Raw genomic sequence first — 10,215 nt, 5'->3', positions numbered from 1 at the left:
AAGAGTTACATGAGGTGTATAACAATTCTTCAAACACTGGGAATCCAGTCTCTAAGGGTTTCCCAAGTGTGAAAACAAAAAACCTGCAAATTACCAGATACCTAGAATCCCAATCCTCAGAGGTACTTGGGAGCGGAGCCGTTTCGTCTTCAGGGCTTTAAGCTGATGTAAACGATTCCAGATGGTCTGCTCAGCCTTCTCCCTATAAAGATCAAAAGAGGTAGAACTGAACCTGAAAATAAACTGGAGCACAAGCTAAAAGAGTAGGACAATGGAAATAAAATAAAAACAAACTTCAACCCTTTAAATGAATATCTATCTTTTAGGTTAAGGGAAGATAGGCAGGGAGCCAACTGAAGAAGCACCACTTGCTGTAATTCACCCTTCCTGCATACGTCCAAACCTGACAAGCCTTTGAGTCAAACTCAGAAACAATCTACTTCACAAAGCCTCGTAGAGAGTTTGTCCACCCTTTAACTTCCCTATCACTTTAACTATACTTTTCCCTGTAGTTAGCAACTTCTCTTTTATTGTTTGATTTTTTACATAGTGCTTTCTGCCAGATGTTAAGAGCTATTTGTGTGTCTGCCTTAGTTCCCGTATCAGACCAAGCTCCTTAAAGCCACGCTCCAAGGAGGATTCATTTCTGAATGTTCCAAAGCCATGTAGTTCAGTGTCTTATAGCAGAAACACTCCAAACAAAAATGTTGGATTATATTAACACTAAGGAAAACATTAACACTAACATGCCTTGTACACAGAAACAAAGTAAGAAATAGTATGTTCACTTCTGATGGATGCCACCATCTCTGCACTGACTGCACCCTAACCCTTATGATGTGAATTACATCATAAACATGCCATTACCTGCAAGAGAAACCTTGGGAAAAGTTGGGTGCCTCAGCATACCCTCGGTTTCCTCATCTATAAAACAGGTTTGATAATAGCACCTATCTCATACGGTTGTTGTGAGAATTAAATTAGTTAGTGCATATGTAGTGCTCAGCACAGGACCTGATACACAGTACATGCTCAGCAAACATCAACCGAGTTCTATCATTGCTATCTCCACTGTTGTAAAAATCACAAGTCCACTGACTCATCTCCACAGGTCCGCCAGCCTGGCACTGTTAACTCTGGCATTAAATATATTCACTCTCTAGGTAAAGAACAAACTCTCACCTGATAGAACATGTGACAAGGAGGATCACATCAGCCTGAGTGGAAAGCAAGGGAAAATTATGATCTTTGAAATCTGCCCTGTAGAATCACTATCCATTGCCCTTTTTTTATTACTCTGGTAAAACATACATAACATAAAACTTACCATTTTAACCATTTTTAAGTGTACAGTTCAGTAGCATTAAGTACATTCACATTGTTGTGCAACCATCACCACCCTCAAGCTCCAGAACCATTTCATGTTGCCCAACTAAAACTCTGTACCCATTAAACACTAGCTCCCCATTCCCCTCCACCTCCCAGCCCATTTTTAACTTAGTTCCTTGCCTAAAAGTGAGCACCACCATAAAAGTTTCAAAAATAACTGGAACAAAAATACACCTTAGTTCCATGCTACACACTTTACTCAAGGGAACTCACTCTCACCAGGCCATACCCTATTTCTGAAGCTGCATCTAAAAACTGGCACAAATGCAGAGTCTCACCCAGGCCCAAAAAACAATAGAAGCAGAAAATGCATGTACCTCTTGGAGGTTCCTGGTCCGCAAGTAGCCACTCTTCTGTAAGATAGACCAGGCTATCTCTGTGTCATTCACATTCATCTGGCAGCCGTAGGTCTCCAGATAGACTGCAATGAGAGGGGGATTCCACAGTAGGCAGACTAAAAGGGGCCACATGTCTCAAAAGGTCTCCTTCCCAAATGCCCTAGAAACATCTGAGGCAACTGGTTATCCACTAAATCCCCTGTTGCCTCAATTCTAAGACACCATTAAGTTCCAGGTCTACCCCCAAATTAATGACAGCCTTTCAGAACAAAAGAAATACTACATTATACACATACATAATTATAGGCCATATCATTTAAAAAACAGGAGAGGGGTGCCTGGGTGGCTCAGTCATTAAGTGTTTGCCTTCGGCTCAGGTCATGATCACAGGGTCCTGGGATCGAGCCCCACATCGGGTTTCCTGCTCCAAGGGAAACCTGCTTCTCCCTCTCCCACTCCCCCTGCCTGTGTTCCCTCTCTCGCTGTGTCTCTCTCTGTCAAATAAATAAATAAAATCTTTTAAAAAAAACAAATAAAATAAAATACAGGAGAAACATGCACCTGAGAATCAACACGATGTGTTATAAAAACAATTAGAAAAGGGAGGACTAGCTGATAGTGTTGATTATCAACTTGGGGGGAAAATTTAAATCCACACATTACACCCCTCCTTCTCACAAAGAGGTTCTCCAACCTCTGAAGGGAGCAGCAGTGGCCAGAGGGTACACAAAGCCATAAAATAAAAATGAGGTAACTTCCTACAGTAACTTCAAACAAACATATTAAATGAAAGCAAGCACTGGGGGGCCTAGCTGGCTCAGTTGGTAGAGCATGCAACTCTTGATCTCCAGATTTTAAGTTCAAGCCCCATGCTGGGCGCAGAGATTACTTAAAAATAAAATCTTTTTTTTTTTTTTTAAGATTTTTATTTATTTATTTGACAGAGAAAGAGAGCACAAGTAGGCAGAGAGGCAGGCAAAGGGAGAGGGAGAGGCAGACTCCCCGTGAGCAGAGAGCCCAACGTGGAGCTCGATCCCAGGACCGTGGGATCATGACCTGAGCTGAAGGCAGACACTTAACCGACTGAGCCACCCAGGTGCCCCTAAAAATAAAATCTTAAAAAAAAAAAAATCTTAAAAAAAAAGAAAGAGGGGCGCCTGGGTGGCTCAGTTGGTTAAGCAACTGCCTTCGGCTCAGGTCATGATCCCAGGGTCCTGGGATCGAGCCCCGCATCGGGTTCCCTGCTCGGCGGGAAGCCTGCTTCTCCCTCTCCCACTCCCCCTGCTTGTGTTCCCTCTCTCGCTGTGTGTGTCTCTCTCTGTCAATTAAATAAATAAATACAATCTTTAAGAAAAAAGAAAGTATGGCTGTATTATGATGTAAAACACATCTGCATGAAGTTTTAAGAACATCAATTTCATACTCTGGCAAGCCCTTTGAAACTAAATTCCTACATCAACTCCTCTCCAACACATTTTAATCAACAGACCCAAATAAAGTCCAAATGAAGTTAATATTTAATGACAAAAAATCATATGAAAACCAACATAAAACAGCAGTAATTTATAAAAGAAAGAAACATCAGGGTATTCTTAAACCTTCCTTGGCTCACTTTCCTTGTCTAAAAATAAAAACACCAAGGGGTGCCTGGGTGGCTCAGTGGTTATGTATATGCGTGTGTGTATATGTGAAGAAACGTATTATAGCATTACTTATAAAACTTTTGAAACAATTTAATGTCCAACTATAGGGGATATGTACCTCATAGTACAGCACAATGCAGTATTTTATACCAATTTTTAAAAATTTAATTACAAAGGGGCACCTGGGTGGCTCAGCGGGTTAAGCGACCCAACTCTTGATTTGGGCTCAGGTCATGATTTCAGGGTCATGAAATGGAGCCCTGCAAGGGGCTCTACACTCAGCAGGGAGTCTGCTTAAAGATTCTCTCCCTCTGCCCCTCCACCAGCTCACATGCGCATGCATATGCTCTCTCTAATAAATAAATAAACCTTTAAAAAAAAAAAAAAGAGGGGCGCCTGGGTGGCTCAGTCAGTTAAGTGTCCGCCTTCCACGCGGGTCATAGTCTCGGGGTCCTGGAATGGAGCCTGGGATGGAGCCCCACATCGGACTCCCTGCTCAGTGGGGAGTCTGCTTCTCCCTCTCCCTCTGCCCCCTCCCCCCTCACACTTGTGTTCTCTGCTCTCTCTCGTGCTCTCTCTCTCTCAAATAAATAGAATATTAAAAAAAAAAAATTAAAAAAGAGGATGCCTGGGTGGCTTAGTCGGTTAAGCGTCTGCCTTTGGCTCAGGTCATGATCCCAGAGTCCTGGGATCAAGCCCGGCCATCAGGCTCCTTGCTCAGCAGGGAGCCTGCTTCTCCTTCTGCCTGCCATTCCCCCCTGCTTGTGCTCGTTCACTCTCACTCTCTCTCTCTGACAAATAAATAAAATCTTTTAAAAAAATTTAAAAAAAGAAAAAAGAGGAAAAAAAATCTGTTTAAGCATAAAGAATGAGGGGCACCTGGGTGGCTCAGTTGGTTAAGCGACTGCCTTTGGCTCAGGTCATGATCCTGGAGTCCCTGGATCGAGTCCCGCGTCGGGCTCCCTGCTCGGCAGGGAGTCTGCTTCTCCCTCTGACCCTCCCCCCTCTCATGTGCTTTCTCTCTCTCATTCTCTCTCTCTCAAATAAATAAAATCTTTAAAAAAAAAAAAAAAGCATAAAGAATGAATTTCTACATCACCAATTGTGAAAGCTGTCTTATGATTTAAGATGATCTAAAAATTAGAACAGAGATTATAGGGTTTCCAAAGATAACCAAAGAGAAGACTCCCCAGGACTTCTACCCACCCTAGTCACATGGACCAAAAGTACAAGTTTCTTTTTTTTAAGATTTTATTTATTTGTTTGAGAGAGAGAGGATACAAGCATGCACAAGTGGGGAAGGGGCAGAGGGAGAGGGAGAAGCAAACTCCCCGCTGAGCAAAGAGCCTGACGCCGGGGGACGCCTGGGTGGCTCAGTCAGTTAAGCGGCTGCCTTCAGCTCAGGTCATGGTCCCGGGGTCCTGGGATCAAGTCCCACATCGGGCTCCTTGCTCAACGGGGAGCCTGCTTCTCCCTCTGCCTCTGTCTGCCTCTCCCCCTGCTTGTGCTCTGTCTCTCACTCTCTCTGACAAATAAATAAAATCTTTAAAAAAAAAAAGAAAAAAAAAGAGCCTGACGCTGGGCTTGATCCCAGGACCCTGAGATCATGAACTGAGCCAAAGTCAGACACTTAACTGCCTGAGCCACCCAGGCACCCCAAGTTTCTTTTTTTTTTTTTAAATATTTTATTTTCAAGTAATCTCTACACCCAACATGGGGCTCGAACTCACAACCCTGAGATCAAGAGTTGCACACTCCACAGACTGAGACAGCCAGGCGCCCACAAGTTTCTTTATATTAATGTTACTTGATGAAGTCTGAGAATTCCATAACCTAGCAGGCTTCCCACACTATTAACCTTCCAAAGCTGGGTCTGCAATAAAAGAATAATTATGAATCAGGCTGTGGATGCTGGAAAGGAACAAAGCAGGAAGTCTGAAGAAAGAAGAAAAGTAAAACCAACCTTTTCTTTGCCTCCCTGAAAGTTCATCCACTGTAAGATAGGGGGGTGGGTCCTCCATGTCTGGTTTCTCTTGAGGAGCTGAAGCACTTCTTAAAAAATGCTGAAAAGTCGGCCCAGTGGCCAGCCTAGAGCTGAAATCCTTCCGAACTCCATCTTCCTGCTGCCTCCCTGAACTGGGACATGCAGTGCTGGGGACACTACTATGTGCCCTGCAGGTCCTGAGCAGTAGCCAGGACACAGAAGCCAAGGGCCCCCACCTCTGTGTTTGCAGGACACACTGCAAAGGATGCATGGCACTAAATCAAAGCCCAAAATCTGCAAAAGAATAACAAGTATCACCAACATTTATTGAACACCACATACAGGGCAATGCTATAAGTACTTCCAGTGTATTAATACATTTAATACACAAAAACCCAAGAAGAAAATAATATTATCCCTATTTTACAAGTAAAAAAAAAAAACAAACAAAAACAAAAAAAAACTGTGGCAACTTGCCCAAGATCACACCAAGGAGTGCCAGAGGTAAGATACAAATCCAGGTAGTTTTCAAAACAAAGGGGTGGTAGAGATGAGATGAGATGGTGTGACAAAGTAACAAAGAAGCACCTTGTGCCAGCAACAGTTTCAAGAGCATTAAATCCTTACAGCAATCCTCAGCAAAAAGACAACAGACAGTACTATTACCCCCACTCAGAGATGAGGAAATAGACACAGAGAGGCTGAGGAACTTACCTAAGCTCCCACCTAAGCAACAGAGTCAGGACTCAAATGAAGGTCTATATGACCATAAAGCCCATGTTCCTAGCCGCCTTGCTACGTTGCCTCCCACTACTATGGAAACCACTTACTATCTGAGAGCATCTTCCTTTGAGTTCCTTCAAATGGAAAGTATCTAACATGGGGCACCGTATGTCTGATCAGTGACTCCTACCCTCCAAGAATCTCGAATTACTGTCTTCAAACTTTCTACCCAGACCCTGTCACACGTAGCTGGGGGATGGAAAAGAGCACAACCTTTATAGAGGGCAATTTGCCACTTTCCATCAAAATTACAAACACACAAACCCTTTCACCAAGCCGTTCCATTCCTAAGATATTTATCTTCCAGACAGTCTTACATGTACAAAATGACCCATGTGTAACGCTATTCAATGCCACAGTGTTTCTAACAGCAAAGGAATGGAAAAGATTTAAATGTCATCACAAGGGGACTAGTTAAATAAGTCGTGGTACATCCATGCAATGGGATAAAATGCAACTGTTAGAGAGTAAGGCTGTATCCATACATGACAAAAACAAGGAAGCAAAGTGCCCAATACTATCTATAGTATGCTACACTTTAATCTGCAGGGAAGGAGCACAGGAATATTAACGTACATACTTGTAAATGAACACAGTATCTCTAGAATGCGTAAGAAACAGTGGTTGCCTCCCAGGAAGGAACCTAGGTGACTCAAAGTACAAGAGATGGAGACACACTTCCCACCACACATCCTTAACAGACCTCAGGATCTCCAGCCTGACTGCCCCATTCTAGTCATACCATTTTTGTACTGATCTTCACTAGCTTCTAGGCTTTTATACACTCTGTTCCCTCTGGCCGGTGTATCTTCTCTCTGACTCAGCCAACTCCTATGCTTTTAGGTCTCTGCTTCCTCCTAGAAGCCTGTCCTGGCCACCATTCTCAAAGTCTAGGCTGGGGTCCTCCTGTAGGTTCCCAAAGCCTCCTTCTAATCCCCATCTCAAGACTCATCACACTTGGCTGTTAATTACTACTTACACTTCTGCCATCCCTTACAGGCTGGGAGGTCCCTAAAAGCAGGGAATAAATCTCATCCATTTCTACATCTTCAGCATCTCTCATTCAGTGACTGGCTCATGGTAGGTGCTGTACATGTAAAATGAGCACATGTAGCCTTTTACCCCTCTAACTCGATCACCTGCTGTATATGCTACCAGCACTTTAGGCAGGAGCAATGCTAACCTACATTCAAGTATCAGAGAACAGCAGACCTTTAAATGTGAGCTTTAAAGTCACCCTCTTCCGGGCGCCTGGGTGGCTCAGTCATTAAGCGTCTGCCTTCGGCTCAGGTCATGATCCCAGGGTCCTGGGATCGAGCCCCGCATATGGTTCCCCGCTCCACAAGAAGCCTGCTTCTCCCTCTCCCACTCCCCCTGCTTGTGTTCCCTCTCTAGCTGTGCCTCTCTCTGTCAAATAAATAAATAAATAGAACCATAAATAAATAAATGAATGAATGAATAAAGTCACCCTTTTCTGCTCCTTGCTTGCTGTGTGACCTTGGGCAAGTCAAATTCCTATCTCTGAGCTGCCAATTCCACATCTGTAAAATAAAGATAAAGGTAGTACCTATGTCCCAGAGGCATTGTGAGAATTAAAGAAGATATTAAAAACCCAACCCGGCGTACACTAAGTCTTCAGTAACGGCACACTTGCAGCCCGCACTCTCTTTCACGGGAGACATAGAGCACTCCTGTTAAGAACATGGACTCTGGAATCACAGTCGGCCCCAACTGCTGCCTAGCCCGGTAACCCTGGGCACCTGGGGAACTTCTTAAATTCGGGGAGCTTCCATTTCTCCATAAGTAAAATGGGGATAGTACCTATCTCTGTGTCTGCTGTGAGGATCAAATGTGATAATGCAAATAAAATGTTTGCATTGCACAACGTAGGAGCCACGGGGGGGGGGGGGGGGGCGTGCCCCAAAACTTGGTAGTCCGTAATACCGACGAGACAGCAGCCTCATCTCAACAGAAGTAAACCTAAGCGATAAAACATCCCAAACATTTTGTTGGGGTGGCTACAATGCTTCAGGCGCGATGCTTAGCGCTTCCCATGGATTACGGTATTTAATCCTCACGGCAACATCGTCAAGCAGGTTCTATCACCCCCACTTGACGGGTGACGAGGCTAAGGCTCGGGGCGACAAGGGGGGTGACGTGCCCAAGGTCATAGGCGAGTAGGCAGCGGGGCTGGGGCGCGAACCCCGGCAGAACGACTCCAGGGCCCGCGACATCCTCCCCTCCAAGCACTTGCGGGGCTCCGCCGCCCTCCGGCCCCAGGCACGGATCGCCTCCGCCCGCCGCGCCGCTTACCTCCCGCAGCCCGAGCGCCCAGCATCCGGCAACGGAAGCTCGCCTCAGCCAGCCGGGATGCCGCCTCAGCGTTCCGCCGCCGCGCGGGCACACGAGCGACTTCCGTTCCGCCACGGCTTCCGTCCGGGACGTCCCAGCGGAAGTGCTTCCCCCAGTACGGTCCGGGTGGGTACCGGTTCCCGGCTTTGTGAAACCGCTGCTACGCTGACCTGAGTGGTCGCCGCTAGCGGTCCTGTGGCAACCGAGTGCTTGGAAAGGAGTGAGTGCGAACTGATGTGCTTTACACGTAAAATACACACCGGATGTCGAAGAAAGAGTGCGGAATAGCTCATCAATCATGTTTATATTGATTACGTGTTGAAACAATATTTAGGATATACTGGGTTAAATGAATATAATTTAAATTGGTTTCACCTGTTTCTTTTTACTTTTTTAATGCGGCTACTGGGAAATATTAAATGGCATACGTGACTCACGTCCTCTTTCTACTGGACAGTGCTGAGCTGTAGGTTAAAGACTTCCCATTCCCTGTTCCAGCCTGGACCCCGCAGCCCCCGGGGTGGGAGTTACAGACCCATGGTTCGGTTGCATAAGGGGCACCTCCTCTTGGGTATCTAATGACTGACCCTAACTTAATACAGAACTCTTCATTTCCATGCTCACATCCTCACCCAAAACCTGTTCCTTCCCAGTCTAGACCATCTCAGTAAATGACCCAACCATCCTCCCAACACTAGGAGAAATGGAGGAGTCTTTTTTTTTTTTCCTCTCCCTCAAACTCTACAACCTGTCAGCAAGTCCTGTCAGCTCTAACTCCAAAATGTCTCAAATTTATCCACTTCCCGTGCTATAACTCTGGCCCAGGCCACCTTCATCTCATCCGACACTACTGCGATAGCCCGCGAAGTGGTTTCCTTGTTTCTGCCCCCCTTGTCTCCTACAGACTATTTCCCATAGGGAGCCTAAGAGAATTTGTTTGGGACCCTTGGGTGGCTCAGTCGGTCAAGCCTCTGACTTCTGCTCGGGTCATGATCTCAGGGTCCTGGGATGGAGCCCTACGTTGGGCTCCCTGCTCAGCGGGCTGTCTGCTTCTCCTTCTCCCTCTGCCTCCCCGCACTCATGCTCTCTCTCTCCCTCTCTCTCAAATAAATAATCTTAAAAAAAAAAAAAATGTTACCATGGTGGGCATCTGGGTCTTAATTCTGTTGGGGAGTTCCAGGAAACAGTGTAGTACACACACCCCAGAATTATTTCATCCAAGAGGAGAGGAAGCTAGAGTAGTTCTATGTTAGCAGTCAGGGTGGAAAGACGCTCCTATGTGTATTAGTTCCTCAGCACTTCTGCTCTGTCTGTGCACGGAGGTCTGTGGTTTGGAAGAAAGCCCGTGTGTCAGTAAGATGTGGACACTGGCCCCAGCACTCTGAGTCAGTAAGACTCTGGGGGCCCTGCTGCAATGACTTCTTTGACTCCTCATTAGAACTCTATGAGGTTATTATTGGCCCACTTGAAGGCAAGAAAACTGAAAATACAAAAGGTGGTCACATGCTGAAGCTGGCACTAGTGCATGGCAGAACTGGGATCCACCCACAGGCTGGTCTGACCCCACAGCGCTATTCTTACCACTGACTGACTAAGTGAAAGTCAGACTGGCTGGGTTCCCATTGAGGCTCTGACACCATGATAGCCAAGGCCAAGTGAATCACCCCTGCTGATTCCCAGTTTCTTTGCCTATAAAGTGGCTGCTGTGTGGAGAATGCACTGCATT

The 10,215-nt window shown here is 45.7% G+C and overlaps 1 protein-coding gene across 4 annotated transcripts in view; it reads right to left on the bottom strand.

Annotated features, from left to right (window-relative positions):
- CDK5RAP1 (CDK5 regulatory subunit associated protein 1) overlaps nt 1-9,489 on the bottom strand; it is a 115,674-nt gene extending 106,185 nt beyond the window's left edge. For 3 of the 4 annotated variants that reach the window (XM_032419368.1, XM_032419370.1, XM_032419371.1), the window contains exons 1-5: nt 8,451-9,489; nt 5,334-5,648; nt 1,707-1,810; nt 1,183-1,217; nt 102-202 (exon numbers count right to left, since the gene is read on the bottom strand). In XM_032419368.1, coding sequence (XP_032275259.1) covers nt 102-202; nt 1,183-1,217; nt 1,707-1,810; nt 5,334-5,625 — 532 coding nt within the window. In that variant the 5' untranslated portion in view covers nt 5,626-5,648; nt 8,451-9,489. Of the gene's footprint in view, nt 1-101; nt 203-1,182; nt 1,218-1,706; nt 1,811-5,333; nt 5,649-7,605; nt 7,679-8,450 lie in introns of all 4 variants that reach the window. The other variant, XM_032419369.1, reaches the window with a different exon arrangement.
- Nucleotides 9,490-10,215: the final 726 nt, after the last annotated feature.

Source organism: Phoca vitulina, unplaced genomic scaffold, assembly GCF_004348235.1.
Source record: "Phoca vitulina isolate PV1807 unplaced genomic scaffold, GSC_HSeal_1.0 scaffold22, whole genome shotgun sequence".
Taxonomy (NCBI): Eukaryota; Metazoa; Chordata; class Mammalia; order Carnivora; family Phocidae; genus Phoca; species Phoca vitulina.
This window is presented reverse-complemented; position numbering and strand designations above follow the sequence as displayed.